Consider the following 16,324-nt stretch of genomic DNA (forward strand, 5'->3'; position numbering starts at 1 on the left):
TATATCCTGATTTTTTTTCCCCCCACTGAATTTAAGTTCTCAAGCTGCCAGGGTGGGATTTGAACTTCTGTTCTCTGGATTATTAGACCAGGCCTTTGGCTTACTAGTCCAGTAGCATTATCACTATGCTACAGTTCACCATACCTCACATCTTCCTGGGATAATAAAGGAGATTTTTTGTTTAAAATTGATTGTTCTGTTTGAATTGTAGTTTTTCCTGAGTGCAGTATAGTGCATTACTCAGTGATGGCATTGGATTCTGTACAAATCTTAAATTCAAAAATGCAGTAAAGTTTGCATCTCATTTTTGGCTTCTGACACTTGTTTGAAAGCATTTGGTTAATTCTGCAACTGATTTATGGATTATAAAATAGGTGACTTAGTTACTCGGTTTAAATGATGGTGAGGGGAAGGGGAGGCCCTGTGGTGGGGGTCTGGGGATGGAAGATGGGAGGACCTGTGGTGGAGGTCTGGGGGTGGGAGATGGGAGGCCCTGTAATGGGGGAGGGGAGCCCCTGTGGTGAGATCTGGGGGTGGGGGAGGGGAGGATCTGTGATGGGGGAAGGGAGGTTCTGTGGTGGGGCGTAGGTGAGGGTATGTCTTGTGGTGGGGAGGCTCTATTGTGGGGTGGGGAGGGGAGCCCCTGTGGTGGGGTCTGGGGGTGGATAGGAGAGGCCCTGTGGTGGGGTCTGGGGGAGGGGAGACCCTGGGCTGGAGGTGGGGGAAGGGGCAGCCATGCGGTGGCGGTGGGCATGGGGAGGCCCTTTGCTGTGGGTGGGGGAGGTCCTGCGGTGGGGGTCTGTTGGTTGGGGAGGGGAGGCCCTCTGGTGGCGGTGGGGATTGGGAGGCTCTCTGCTGTGGGTGGGGGAGCGGAGACTCTGTGGTGTGGGGGTGGGGGAGGGGAGACTCTGGTGGGGGAGGGGTGGCCCTGTGATGTGGGAGGTGGGGGAGGGGAGACTGTGGTGGAGAGGCTCCATGGTAGGCGATAGGGGAATGGGAGGCTGTGTGGTTGGGGGGAAAGGGAGGTTCTGTGGTGGGGGTTAGGCGAGGGGAGGCCATGTGATGGAGTCTGGGGTTGGGGAGGCCCTGTGATGGAGTCTGGCGGTGGGGAGGGAGGGCTTTGTGGTGGGGTCTGGCGGTGGGGGAAGAGGAGGCCCTGTGGTGGGGGTGGGGGAGGGGAGGCCATGTAGTGGGGGTGGGGGAGGGGAGGCCATGTGGTGAGATATGGAGGAGGGGAGCCACTGTGGTGGGGTCGGGGGGTGGGTAGGGGCGGCCCTCTTGTGGGGGAGGGGAGGCCCTGTCGTGGAGCCTTGGGGTGGGGAGGCCCTGTGGTTGGGGGTGGGGGAGGGAGGCCCTGTGATTGCAGGGTGGGAGAGGAGATGCTCTGTGGTAGGGGAGGGGAGGCCCAGTGGTGGGGGTCTGGGGGTGGTAGAGGTCCTGTGGTGGGGGAGGGGGTCCTGTGATGGGAGGGGGTCTGGACGTGGGGAAGGGGAGGCCCTGTGGTGAGGGGGGAGGGGTGGCTCTGTGGTGGGGTCTGGGAGTGGGGGAGGCCCCGCGGTGGGGGTCTGGGGGTGGGGAAGGCCCCACGGTGCGGGTCTGGGGGTGGGGGAAGTCCTGTGGTGGGGGAAGGGAGGCCCTGTGGTGGAGTTTTGGGGAGAGGAGGCTCTATGGTTGCGGGTTGGGGGAGTGAATGCTCTGTGGTAGGGGAGGCCCTATGGTGGGGGTCTGGGGTTGGGGGAGGCTGTGGTGGGATCTGGCGGTGGGGGAAGGGAGGGCGTTTGGTGAGGTGTGGGAGAGGGGAGCCACTGTGGTGAAATCTGTGGATGGGGGAGGGGAGACTCTGGTGGGGGGTGGGGAAGGGGAGGCTCTGGGGGTAGGTAGGGGCGGCCCTGTTGTGGTGGAGGGGAGACCCTGTGGTGGGGTTTGGGGGGTGGGGGAGGGGAGTGTTGTGTATGGAGAGAGAGTCAAACTGAACACTGAGCTCAAAGTAAAGTGTGACCATAGTCTTTTGTTGCAGGTCTCAAGAGTGCCTCTCCAACCTGTGAAGCCTCCTTAAATACCTGTGCTTCCAAGGGATTATGGGATCACTTGGGACTCCAGAGGATGAGCCCTCTGGTGGCTGTAGAGTAAATACAAGTCCACATATATAACAACATTTCCCCCCCAAAGTCAATAGTGTAACTATTTACAATATGAGTTGATTTGGGGCCCTTGCTCTGGTTGATCGTCTCGGTGTGAAAGCTGGTGGTGTTGAATCATTTGTTGGGTCCTCGCTGGGCTGCCTGATGTGTTGGACCCTGCTGGGCTGCTGTGGATGATGGGTTCTGCTTCGTGGTCAACCGTGGTGCCGGTTGCCACTGGTGTGTATGTTGGGGGATCAAAAAATGTAGTGTCTAAGGTGGGTTGCTCAGGGTAGTCCGTGAATCTGAGTTTGATTTGGTCCTAGTGTTTCCGGTGAATGAGTCCATTTGAAAGTTTGACCCGAAACACCCTGCTTCCCTCTTTGGCCACGACAGTGCCAGGAAGCCACTTGGGACCTTGTCCATAATTTAATACAAATACAGGATCATTGATTTCAATCTCGCGTGACACATTTGCGCTATCATGGTATGCAATTTGTTGAAGCCACCTGCTCTTTACTTGTTCATGTCGATCAGGGTGAATTAACGAAAGTTTTGTCTTAAGTGCTTTTTTCATCAGCAGTTCAGCAGGTGGGATCCCAGTGAGTGAGTGGGGTCTCGTGCGGTAACTAAGCAGGACTCAGGATAGGCGAGTCTGCAGTGAGCCTTCAGTTACCCTCTTCAAGCCTTGCTTGATGGTTTGCACTGCTCTCTCTGCCTGATCATTGGACGCTGGTTTAAATGGGGCAGATGTGACATGTTTGATCCCATTACGGGTTATGAATTCTTTGAACTCAGCACTGGTAAAACATGGCCCGTTGTCGCTCACCAGGTCATCGGGTAGGCCATGTGTGGCAAACATGGCCCGCAGGCTTTGAGTAGCGGCAGCGGATGTACTAGCCGGCATTATCTCTCATTCAATCCACTTGGAGTACGCATCTACAACCATAAGGAACATTTTACCCAAGAACGGGCCTGCAATAGTCGACGTGTACCCTAGACCACGGTTTGGAGGGCCAAGACCATAAACTTAGCAGCGCCTCCCTGGGTACATTGCTTAACTGCGAGCATGTATTACATCTGTGAACGCAGGACTCTTAATTCCGCATCGTTACCGGGTCAGCACACGTGGGATCTGGCTATCGCTTTCATCATTACGATGCCTGGGTACTGTGGAGGTCATTGATGAAAGTGTCTTTGCTCTTCTTGGGAACCACTACTCGATTGCCCCACAGAAGGCAGTCTGCCTGTATAGACATTTCATCTTTGCGCCGTTGGAACGGCTTTATCTCTCTCTGCATTTCCACTGGGACACTGGACCAGCTCCCATGAAGCACACAGCTTTTGACTGGAGATAATAAGGAATCCTGGCTTGTCCGGGTTTTGACCTGCCGGGCAGTGACAGGTGATTGCTCACTCTCAAATGCTTCCATAACCATGGCTAGATCTGCGGGCTGCGCCATTCCCACCCCCGTGGTGGGCAATGGCAGCCTACTGAGAGCATCGGCGCTGTTTTCTGTGCCTGGCCTGTGGCGGATGGCGTAGTTGTATGCGGACAACGTGAGCGCCCATCTCTGGATACGGGCCAATGCGTTGGTATTTATCCCTTTACTCTCGGAGAATAGGGATATAAGTGGCTTATGGTCAGTTTCCAATCGAATTTTAGCCCAAACAGGTATTGATGCATTTTCTTTACCCCATTGCCACATGCTGACGCTTCTTTCTCAATCATGCTGTAGGCTCTCTCAGCCTTAGACTCCTGGATGCATAAGTAACCGGTTGCAGTTTCCCGAAATCATGAGCTTGTTGCAATACACACCCGACACTATATGACGATGCGTCACATGCTAGTACCAAACGCTTACATGGATCATACAACATGATGGGCTTGAGGGGCTAGATGGCCTACTCCTGTTTCTAATTTTTATGTTCTTATTAACACAAGCAATTTGTTTGAGCCAACAATTTTCTTGCTTTTACAAAGGCATTTTCTTGGCTTTTGCCCCAAACTCATTCGTCCCTTTTCGTAGTAAGACATGTAATAGTTCTAACAGTGTGCTGCGATCCGGTAAGAAGTTACCAAAGTAGTTCAGGAGTCTCAGAAACGACCGCAGATCCGTCACGTTCTGTGGCCTTGGTGCGTTCTTGATTGCCTCCGGCTTCGCGTTGGTGGTCCTGATGCCGTCCGCTGCATTCCTCCTTCCCAGGAACTCCACTTCAGGTGCCAAGAAAACGCACTTCGAGCATTTTAACCTGAGTCCCACGCGGTTGAGTCGACTAAGAACTTCCTGCAGGTTCTGCAGATGCTCGACTGTGTTCCGACCTGTAGCCAAGATATCGTCCTGGAAGACCACGGTGTGCGGGACCGACTTCAATAAAATTTCCATGTTTCTCTGGAATATCGCCGCCACCGATCGGATTTCAAATGGACATCTGCGTGTTGATGCAGGTAAGGGCCTTCGATGATTCCTCCAGTTCCTGCGTCATGTAGGCTGAAGTCAGATCCAGCTTCGTGAACGTCTTTCCTCCCACCAGCGTTGCAAAGAGGTCGTCGGCCTTTGGTAGTGGGTATTGGTCCTGCAGGGAGAAACGATTGATAGTTACTTTGTAATCACCACAGATTCTGATGGAGCTGTCTCCCTTGAGGACTGGGGCGATAGGACTGACCCACTTGTTGAACTCGATCGGGGAAATGGCGCCCTCTCTTTGCAGCCGGTCGAGCTTGATTTCTACCCTTTCTCTCATCATGTACGGTACTGCTCTCGCCATGTGATGGGTGGGTTGCGCCCCCGGAATTAGGTGGATCTGCACTTCTGCTCCTTGGAATTTCCCGATGCCTGGTTCGAATAGCGAAGGAAATTTGTTTAAGACCTGAGCACACGAAGTGTCGTTAGCGGGCGATAGCACTCGGATGTCGTCCCAGTTCCAGCGTATCTTTCCCAGCCAGCTCCTGCCAAGCAGCGTGGGACCATCGCCCGGTACCACCCAGAGTGGTAGCTTGTGCACCGCTCCACCGTAGGAGACCCTTACAGCAGCACTGCCGATTACAGGAATCAGTTCTTTCGTTTACGTTCTTAGTTTCGTGCGAACTGGAGTTAAGAGTGGCATTGAGGCGTTGTTGCACCACAACCTTTCGTAAGTCTTTTTGCCCATGATGGACTGGCTCGCGCCAGCTCCATTGACACCGGGAGTCCATTTAGTTCAACATTCAGCATTATCGGGGGACACTTCATGGTGAATGTGTGCACCCCATGTACCTCTGCCTCCTCGATCTGAGGCTCTGGTTCGTCGTGATCATCCGTGGATCTGTCCTCTGTAACATGGTGGTTTGCAGGTTTAACGGGCTTTGCAGCTCGCCTGCACGCTCGTTGGAGTGTCCCATTGTTCCACAGCCCTTGCAAACGTACTCTTTGAATCGGCATGAATGGTAACGATGATCACCCCCACAGCGCCAACAAGGTGTTAATGGCCTTGCATTCATCACCTTTTTATGATGGACTCTGAAACATCTGCGGATGTGTAGCTGCAGGTACGTATGACCTGCCCTGTACATTTCTCCGTGGGTTTCACTGGAGTGAGCAGATTCTTCATGAGGCCATACGTTGCTGCCCCCCCCCCCCCCCCCCCCCAAATGGTGAGGAGGATTGCCCTTGGTTTGGCAGCACTCTCTTCCCCATCTAGTTCGTTGGCCACGATGTATTGGTCGAGTCGCTCCACAACAGTTCCCCAATCTTCTCCCTCCGAGAATTTCTCCAGGATGTACACTGTTCTCTGCATCTTTGGGTTCACTATCTGTATCTTGTTGCCAGTTGTTATGTATGGAGAAAGAGTCAGACTGAACACTGTGAGCTCAAAGTAAAGTATGACCGTAGTTTTTTATTGCAGGTCTGCAGAGTGCGCCTCCAATCTGTGAAGCCTGCTTAAATACCTGTGCTCCCAAGGGATTATGGGATCCCTTGGGAGTCCAGGGGATGAGCCCTCTGGCGGCTGTACAGAGTAAATACAAGTATACATATATAACAGGGAGGCTCTGTGTTGTGGTCTGGGGGTGAGGGAGGCCCTCTGGTGGAGGGTTGGGATGGGGAGGCTCTGTGGTAGGGGAGGGGAGGCCCTATAGTGGGGGTCTGGGGTTGGGGCAGGGGAGGTCCTGTAGTGAGGACTGGGGAGCGGGGGGAGGGGTGGCTCTGTGGTGGGGGATAGGCGAGGGGAAGTCCTGTGGTGGGTTCTGGGGGTGGGGGGGGAGGGGTGGCTCTGTGGTGGGGGATAGGCGAGGGGAGGTCCTGTGGTGGTGGGGGAGGCGGGGGGGGAGGTGTTTGCTTTAATGTTTCCTAAAGATGCTTGATATTGTCAGTGAAATTGTACCAACGCTCTTTATGATGTGGTGACTTTATTTTAACAGGATGGTATTAAACCAATGTGGGAAGATGATAAAAATAAAAAAGGAGGAAGGTGGCTAATGACCCTTAACAAGCAACAGAGGCACAATGACTTGGACCGATACTGGCTGGAAACGGTAACTGCAGCTCTCCTGGCGAATAAATATGATCAGCTTCAGAGTCGCCCGCACTCTTGTACAGTCCTGAATCCTGAGCTCTGCTGCAGTGTGGGTTTTGTTCTTGACTTTAAGCCCATCTGACTTAGTACTGGAATAAAATAAACCGGTCAGCTACACATTCTACGAGTGGCATAGAAATTACAGCACAGAAACAGGCCAGTGCTGGTGTTTATGCTCTATATGAGCCCCCACCCAAGCCCTCTTCATCTCATCCTATCAGCATATCCTTCTATTCCTTTCTCCCTCATGTGTTTATCTAGTTTTTCCCTGAAATGTATCTTATGCTATTTGCCTCAGCCACTCCCTGAGGCAGCAAGTTCCACATTCTCGCGACTCTGGGTAAAGAAGTTTCTTCTGAATTCCCTATTGTATTAATGGCCCCTAGTCCTGGTCTCCCCCACGAGTGGAAACATCGGGCCCAAGTTTCCACATGATTCGCGTCTGATTTTTAGGAGCAACTGGTGGAGAACGGACTATTTTAGAAATCGCAATTCTCCACATTTTTTTTTTTCTGCAGTTCTAGTCAGGTAGAACAGTTCTAGTTTAGAACAGAATTTTTTCTTCAAAAGGGGGCGTGTCCGGCCACTGACTCCTGATTTGAAAGTTTCCACAGTGAAAATGTACTCCAAACTAAAGTAGAATGGAGCCAGTGAAGATTTGTGTAGAACTGAAAAAACCTGTTCGACACATTAAAAAATCAGGCGCAGGTTACAAATTAGGCGTCCAGTACGAGGTGGGGGGGAAGGGAACCCACACAGTTCGGCGCCTGGAGCTACTGCACTTGCGTGCCGACTGTAGCGCGCATGTGCAGAGGTCCCGGCACTGTTTTCAGCGCCGGGACCTGGCTCCGCCCCCCCCCACAGCTCGTGCTGGCTGCGCCGAGGGCCAGAGGACCTGTAAGTAGGTGGAGAATACCGAGGATTTTTTTAGGCGCGAAAAACGGGCACCCAGCTCGGAGGGGCGCCCGTTTTTTTTCTTGTGGAAACTTGGGCCCATCTTCTCTACATCTACCCTATCAAACCGCTACATAATCTTAAAAACCTCTACCCAATATCCCTTCCAACATTCTCGTTTCTAGAGAAAAGAACCCTTGTTCAGCCTTTTCTGATGAGTATTACTTCTCTGGTAATATTCTAGTAAATCTTTTTTGTACCTTCTCCAGTTGCTCTATATCCTTTTTATCATAGAGACCAGCATAGTTCACAATACTCTAACCAAGGTTCTATACAAGTTTAACATATAAATTTGCTGCTTTTCAATTCTATCCCTCTAGAGCTGAACCCCAGTGCTTTGTTTGCTGTTTTATGGCTTTAGTAACATGCGCCGCTACTTGTAATTTGTGTATCTGCACCCGGAGATCTCTGCTCATTTACCCCATTTCAACTTATTTTCTAGGGATTATGTGGCCTCCTTACATTTTCCAAAGTCTATGTGGCCTCGTTATTCCTACGATCAAAAAGTAACACCACACACTTTTCGATATGGAAATTTGCCACTTCTGTGCCCATTCTGCACGTTTATTAATATCGTCTTGTATTTTGTAACAGACCCCCTGTATTAACTACAGCCTCCAATTTAGTGCCGTCCACAGATTTTTAAGTTGTATTTCCAAATCCCGATTCCTAATATATTACATCATCTACATTACCCTTGTCTACACTTACTGTTAACTTATTTAAAGAATTCATTAGCCTTGGTCAAGTATGACCTCTTCTGAAATCCGTGCTGAATATACTTGACGAGCAGAGACCTGCATAAAATTTGCGGTCATGTTAGAATCTTTATTGCAACAGTACTTGTTTTGACTCTTATCATCATCTTCATCTATAGAATCAACGCTGATGTCCTCACTCCCTCTTCCCTCCACTCCTCCTTCTCCACCCCTCTCCCCCTTTCCCCCCCTTTCCACCCCTCTCCCCCTTTCCGCCCCTCTCCCCCTTTCCGCCCCTCTCCCCCTTTCCGCCCCTCTCCCCCTTTCCGCCCCTCTCCCCCTTTCCGCCCCTCTCCCCCTTTCCGCCCCTCTCCCCCTTTCCGCCCCTCTCCCCCTTTCCGCCCCTCTCCCCCTTTCCGCCCCTCTCCCCCTTTCCGCCCCTCTCCCCCTTTCCGCCCCTCTCCCCCTTTCCGCCCCTCTCCCCCTTTCCGCCCCTCTCCCCCTTTCCGCCCCTCTCCCCCTTTCCGCCCCTCTCCCCCTTTCCGCCCCTCTCCCCCTTTCCGCCCCTCTCCCCCCTTTCCGCCCCTCTCCCCCTTTCCGCCCCTCTCCCCCTTTCCGCCCCTCTCCCCCTTTCCGCCCCTCTCCCCCCTTCCGCCCCTCTCCCCCCTTCCGCCCCTCTCCCCCCTTCCGCCCCTCTCCCCCCTTCCGCCCCTCTCCCCCCTTCCGCCCCTCTCCCCCCTTCCGCCCCTCTCCCCCCTTCCGCCCCTCTCCCCCCTTCCGCCCCTCTCCCCCCTTCCGCCCCTCTCCCCCCTTCCGACCCTCTCCCCCCTTCCGACCCTCTCCCCCCTTCCGCCCCTCTCCCCCCTTCCGCCCCTCTCCCCCCTTCCGCCCCTCTCCCCCCTTCCGCCCCTCTCCCCCCTTCCGCCCCTCTCCCCCCTTCCGCCCCTCTCCCCCCTTCCGCCCCTCTCCCCCCTTCCGCCCCTCTCCCCCCTTCCGCCCCTCTCCCCCCTTCCGCCCCTCTCCCCCCTTCCGCCCCTCTCCCCCCTTCCGCCCCTCTCCCCCCTTCCGCCCCTCTCCCCCCTTCCGCCCCTCTCCCCCCTTCCGCCCCTCTCCCCCCTTCCGCCCCTCTCCCCCCTTCCGCCCCTCTCCCCCCTTCCGCCCCTCTCCCCCCTTCCGACCCTCTCCCCCCTTCCGACCCTCTCCCCCCTTCCGACCCTCTCCCCCCTTCCGACCCTCTCCCCCCTTCCGACCCTCTCCCCCCTTCCGACCCTCTCCCCCCTTCCGACCCTCTCCCCCCTTCCGACCCTCTCCCCCCTTCCGCCCCTCTCCCCCCTTCCGACCCTCTCCCCCCTTCCGCCCCTCTCCCCCCTTCCGCCCCTCTCCCCCCCTTCCGCCCCTCTCCCCCCCTTCCGACCCTCTCCCCCCCTTCCGACCCTCTCCCCCCCTTCCGACCCTCTCCCCCCCTTCCGACCCTCTCCCCCCCTTCCGACCCTCTCCCCCCCTTCCGACCCTCTCCCCCCTTCCGACCCTCTTCCCCCCTTCCGACCCTCACTCGCCCTCGCCCGCCCTCCCCCTCGCTCCCCCACCCCATCCTCCCACCTTTCCCCCTCCCTTTCTCTCCGCCCCCTCTTCTACAGTTCCCTGGACTTATTCTATCTTCCTTTTTATGTATCGGAATAAAATCAGTACTTTGTTTAATTGAAATACAAAGCCTTCTCTATTAAATGTATGAAACTGCATCGTTGAAAATGAATCTAATTCACTGAACGTCCGTGATTGACTTACTGTCACCAAGCAGTACTGAAGCTATCTTTTTAAAGTTAAAATTGGGAGGAGCTAGTATTGGGGGGGGAACTCTACACTTTGTTAGTTCTTTCAGTTGATAAATCAAATTCAGCACCGAAAGGAGCGATGGTCTCCCATCTGGCTGAAAGTCTGAGTGACTGTGGCATTGGATCGTCTTAACTGATTCCCTTGTGCGGTGACCTGCATCCAGAGAGTTGCCCTATCATTTGGGAACATTAGTTATCTTTGATCTCATGGATGATTGGTGTGAGAAAGGTTGGCAGTTCGTCACTTGAATGCTGTTCTTTGGTGTTTTGTGGGACAGTGTAGAGGGAGCTTTACTCTGTAGCTAACTGTTCTGTACCTGCCCTGGGGGTATTTGATAGGATGGTGCATCATTGAATCATAGAATGGTTACAGCACAGAAGAAGGCCATTTGGCCCGGCGAGCCCGTGCCAGCAAGAGCATTTCAGCAAGTCCCAGTCCCCTGCCCTCTCCCCATAGCCCTGCACATTTTTTTCTTTCAGGTACTTATCCAATTTCCTTTTGAAAGTCATAATTGAATGTCCCTCCACCCTCCTTTCAGGCAGTGCATTCCAGATCCTAACCACTCACGGCGTAAAAAAGTTTTCCTCGTCGCCTTTGGTTCTTTTGCCAATCACCTTAAATCTGTGAACTCTGGTTCTAGACCCTTCCATCAATGGGAACAGTTTCTCTCTATTTACTCTGTCTAGACCCCTCATGATTTTGAATACCTCTATCAAATCTCCTCTCAACCTTCTCTGCTCCAAGGAGAACAACCCCAGCTTCTCCAGTCTATCTACATAACTGAAGTCCCTCTTCCTTGGAACCATTCTCTTACATCTTTTCTGCACCCTCTCTAAAGCCTTCACATCTTTTCTAAAGTGTGGTGCCCAGAATTGGACACAATACTCCAGTTGAGGCCGAACCAGTGTTTTATAAAAGTTCGTCGTATCTTCCTTGCTTTGTACTCTATACCTCTATTCATGAAGCCCAGGATCCCGTAGGCTTTTGTAACCGCTTTCTCACCTTTCAGTTCAGCCATGATCCTATTGAATGGTGAAGCAGGCTCGAGGGGCCGAATGGCCTACTCCTGCTCCTATTTCTTCAATGATTTGTGCACATATACCCCCAGATATATCTGATCATGCACTCCCTTTAGGATTGTACCCTTTAGTTTATATTGCCTCTCCTCGTTCTTTCTACAAAAATGAATCACCTCACACATCTCTGCGTTAAATGTCATCTGTCACGTGTCCACCCATTTCACCAGCCTGTGTATGCCTTCTTGAAGTCTTTCACTATCCTCCTCGCTGTTCACTATACTACCAAGTTTTGTGTCATCTGTAAGTCATTAATATATATCAAGAAAAGCAGTGGTCCTAGTACCCACCCCTGAGGAACACCACTGTATACCTTCCTCTAGTCTGAAAAACAACCGTTCACCACTACACTCTCTTTCCAGTCACTTAGCCAATTTTGTAGCCATGCTGCCACTGTCCCTTTTATTCCATTGGTTTCAACTTTGCTGGCAAGCCTATTATGTGGCACTTTATCAAACGTTTTGTGGCGTGCAGGGCGAGTTTTACTCTGTATCTAACTCGTGCTGTATCTGCCCTGGGAGTGTTTGATGGGACAGTGTAGAGGGAGCTTTAGTCTGTATCTAAACGTTCTGTACCTGCCTTGGGTGTTCTATTAACACTTGACTATGGCAAAATAAATTCCAAGACTTTCTGCATTGCTAGTGGTCAAGATATCTGCAGCGCATTTGTGGCCTATGGGATTGTTTATATGACTGTCTTGATACATGAAGACTATTCGGTGTAGTATTTAAATGTTCTTTTTTTGTTCCTGTCGCATGCGCTAGCTCCTGTGTCTGATTGGGGAGGCCTTTGATGAGTACAGTGACGAGGTGTGTGGAGCTGTTGTAAATGTCAGGCCGAAAGGTGACAAAATAGCAATTTGGACAGGGAACTGCCAAAACAGAGAAGCAGTCGTTTCAATAGGGTAAGTCTCAATGTCACAATCTTCACTATTAAAGTGTGGGGGTGGGGGGCTGTTCTGTATCGTGCCGTGGCTTATTCTATTTTACTCTCCCCTGCCCTTGTCCTGTTTCGGGTCTTCCCAGGACGTGTGGAATCAAAATACGAAGAAAGATTTGCAAAATTGGGTCTTCGTTATACGAGCACAATATGATCAAAATGTTTTAAGTTAGGAAAGGTTAGAAAGAAGCAGACTGTTTCTAGTAGTTGAGGGGTCTAGAACAAGGGGCCATAGATATAAGATTAAATGGAAGAGATTTAGAACAGAGGACAGGAGGCACTTCAGAGAGTTTTGAACCTGTGGAATTCACTTCCAAGGTTAATGATTGAGGCGGAAATTGTCGACATTCAAGATTAGATTGGCTAAGTGGATGTGGGGAAAGGAATTAAAGGGATATGGCAAATGTGAATCGGACTCGTTGTGTGGAGGATAAACACTGACATAGACTGAATGGGCCGAATGGCCTGTTTCCATGTTGTAACATCTCTAATGATTCGGCAGGTTCCCAGCACTGTTCAGTTTTGCTGTTCACTTTGCATAACACAGATCACTGTGTGACCCCCTGTTAACCCCCATTTCTTCCCTGTATGGGAGAAGTGGGGGGGGGGGGACAGCAATGACCCCAGGTGACCCAGCCCCTCCTCTGAGGGTGAGTTGACCTCAGGTGATTCATCCATTTCCTGTTTACGTATGGCGGATGGGGGGCGGTGGTACCCAGAATCTATTGATAATGGGGCCAAGGTGTGCGTTAGAACATAAGAACATTAGATTAGTTTATGTCTGATATTCTGCTATTCTGCCTGGACAGTGTGCTGACTCACTGGCAGACGGTTCCATGTGCGCACTCCACTACCTCACTGAAGTGCCTTTACCTATCCTTTCCTCACCAGGTGACCAGTAGGACTCACTGAATAATAAACAGGAGCTGGGCTGAGTTTATTTTTTTTCTCCCTAGTCCGGGGACCTGCGGCACAATGCCTGTCCCTAGTTGCTGGCCACCGGAAATGAGCTAGTAGAGCAGAGAGCAGGGGTCCAACCTGGGACCTACTGTGCAATGTGGATCATATCACTGGTGCGCTCCCTTTAACAACTGAGCCTTTAATGGGAGCTTTGCTGCTCATCGAACTTCAGCCAAGGACCTTTACCAAACCGCCGGTTGGTAATTGAGAAATGGGGCATGCTGCTGCAGACCCTCTCCAGCGCCAGTTTGAGGGAAAGGGGCAGGCAGTCCACACAGTTGAGATGAAGGGAAAAGCCACGAGCTGGAAATCAGATAAAAGCGTGTCAGCAGCTGAAGGCTAAAAAGACAGGTCAACCTTTTGGGTGGGACCCAGCATCTGAATTCTGATAAAGCATCTCACATGAAATTTTCTCTTTCACATGCTGATCAACCTATGAACTCCCAATGTTTCCTTTTTTTTGAGAATAGCGCTCACATTAGCTGTCAGTAGTACCTTCGACTTTCACTCTGCGTTAATGTTTGCATTTTGTAAACAAATTAAATGTATTTTACAGGCAATTGTACAAAGAACGTTTAGGACTGTCTTTGAAAGCTCTTATTGGTTACCAGTCACATGATGACACATCTAGCAAAAGTGGATCCACAACAAAGAACCTGTTCTCAGTTTAGGGAACAGTCTCAAATGCAGCAAACAAACTGAGATTCATCTGGTAACATGGGTAAAAGTAACAAACATTGGATCTGTCAACACACAAAGAAACTTGCAGCAAGCAGGAGCCAAGCGAGTCATCTTCTGGGATAACCTTGCGGCTGATCAGATTCGGTTTCTATTGCAAATGAAAGGAGGATGGAGGAAGCCTTACCACCGGGTCTATAGAATTTTTTTTCCCTCGATTTTGTAGGGCTCAAATTTAACACTAGCTGACGGACAGACTATACATTTTCAGTTTTGACGGCCGTTTCTAACCAATCACTAGCTTAACACAAGTTGTGAGTTGCTTGGTGTGTACACATCACACTGCTCCACTTCAGTACGGGCAAAGGGCAGGGTCCAATGAACATTTTCCTTGATATTTGGCCCGACTAGCAGCGTGCTGAGAACTGCCCTGGATTTTAGTTGGTGACAGTGAGAGCAGTGTGTGTCGCACACAGTAACAGCAGACCAGTTCCTCAGAGTCCCATTGTAAGGAAGTTGGGACACTTGAATCGTTAAATCTGCAGCATTTGAAAACTACATGTATAGGAGTCTTTCCTTGTATAAAGCACTCACTAAGGAGCGGGCTTTTACATGAGAGGAAGCGAAATCTGACACAGCCACGTCAGTCGTGTTGTTTAACTGAAGGAGTTGTGCTTGTGCTCGGGTGAGCTTGTCTTGCAGTCTCCCTAACCTGCCTGAACTCAGTACAGATGGGAGTTCTCTAGTGCAGTGTGTACTGCATTAGTACCCCAGTGTGAGAGCTGAATGCTCACTCCCTAAAGGTGGATCTGAGTGCAGAATGGGAACTGACTATTGCTGCCCATGCTCCTCCCCACTCCTCCCAGAACTGTCCCCAGGAATGTGCTGTTCGTTATCCATTTATGTGGCAGTGTTAAATTATTCGGAGTCCTGTAATAAGCAGAGTAGACACTGGCAAAAGTACAGAGAGAAATCGTACTTTGTCAAGCCTTCGCATTAGATGTAAAGTTGGCGAAGAATTCTAAAACCTACATTAACAGTTGTATAACGTGGGGGCCAATCCAAATACTGTCACTAGTGGAAAACAGCCCAGCTTTGTTTTACTGCTTCACCTGCTGCCCCCACCCCCTCTGCTGTTTAAACATATTTTGAAGGACTTGAAGTGTACTGCTGCTTTTCCATCTCCTGTTACCTTCCGATAACCTGAGTGCCCAGCAACATTCCCGCATATGTTCAGTCTGCAGCCCTGTGTTGATTTTGAGGGGAACTATTCCACAGAAAATATTATTTTCTTAAGGTATTTAACAGTTAAAAGCATTGCTGTGAATTTAATTTGAAGGTTTTAAAAGGATGTTGAACAGCTATCCTTATTTGAAATTCATTGATTGGATTTGTACGCCATTTCACAGTAGATGAAATCAAAATTAGAAATTAGGGATATTGCCTGATGAGCAGGAAAACTGATGCTTTTAATATCCTTTCACCAGTATTTTCTCATTTGGTATTGTGCATTGTATGAATTCCAGAACTTGATAATAAATGCTAATGTTGGAACGAATGTGTGAATTATTTTGCTACTGTCACTATTGATGGTGTATTCCAGCCATATATGTTAAATCTTTAATTACGCTGGTAATTATTCAATTTTAAATACATTTGTGTTGGAAATTGTCTTTTTCCTCATGTGTCTATCAATTACTAAATGCTGTATGCACCCAGAGTTTTCAGCCAGCACAATATAAGAGCAAAAGATAGAAAGGAGAAAAGTAAAAGTGGAGGGCAGAGAAATCCAAGGCAAAAATCAAAAAGGGCCACATTACAGCATAATTCTAAAGGGACAAAGAGTTTTAAAGGGACAAAGAGTATTAAAAAGACAAGCCTGAAGGCTCTGTGTCTCAATGCGAGGAATATTCGTAATAAGGTGGATGAATTAACTGCGCAGACAACTATTAACGAATATGATATAATTGGGATTATGGAGACATGGCTCCAGGGTGACCAAGGCTGGGAACTCAACATCCAGGGGTATTCAACATTCATGAAGGATAGACAGAAAGGAAAAGGAGGTAGGGTAGTGTTGCTGGTTAAAGAGGAAATTAACGCGATAGTAAGGAAGGACATTAGCTTGGATGATGTGTAATCTGTATGGATAGAGCTGCAGAATACCAAAGGGCAGAAAACACCAGTGGGAGTTGTGTACAAACCACCAAACAGTAGTACTGAGGTTGGGGATGGCATCAAACAAGAAATTAGGGATGCGTGCAATAAAGGTACAGCAGTTATCATGGGCAACTTTAATCTACATATAGATTGGGCTAACCAAACTGCTGGTAATACGGTGGATGAGGATTTCCTGGAGTGTATTAGGGATGGTTTTCTAGACCAATATGTTGAGGAACTAACTAGAGAGCTGGTCATCCTAGACTGGGTGTTGTGTAATGAGAGGGGATTAATTAGCCCCTAGGGTAAGAGTGACCATAAAATGGTAGAATTCTTTATTAAGATGGAGAGT

The 16,324-nt window shown here is 50.4% G+C and overlaps 1 protein-coding gene across 1 annotated transcript in view; it reads left to right on the forward strand.

The window, feature by feature from the left end:
* The window catches only part of eif4e1c (eukaryotic translation initiation factor 4E family member 1c), a 43,698-nt gene extending 28,332 nt beyond the window's left edge, over positions 1-15,366 (forward strand). The window contains exons 5-7 of the mRNA XM_070876290.1: positions 6,520-6,633; positions 12,000-12,139; positions 13,691-15,366. Coding sequence (XP_070732391.1) covers positions 6,520-6,633; positions 12,000-12,139; positions 13,691-13,805 — 369 coding nt within the window. The 3' untranslated portion in view covers positions 13,806-15,366. The remainder of the gene's footprint in view (positions 1-6,519; positions 6,634-11,999; positions 12,140-13,690) is intronic.
* Positions 15,367-16,324: the final 958 nt, after the last annotated feature.

The sequence above is a fragment of the Pristiophorus japonicus genome, chromosome 3 (genome assembly GCF_044704955.1).
Source record: "Pristiophorus japonicus isolate sPriJap1 chromosome 3, sPriJap1.hap1, whole genome shotgun sequence".
NCBI lineage: Eukaryota > Metazoa > Chordata > Chondrichthyes > Pristiophoridae > Pristiophorus > Pristiophorus japonicus.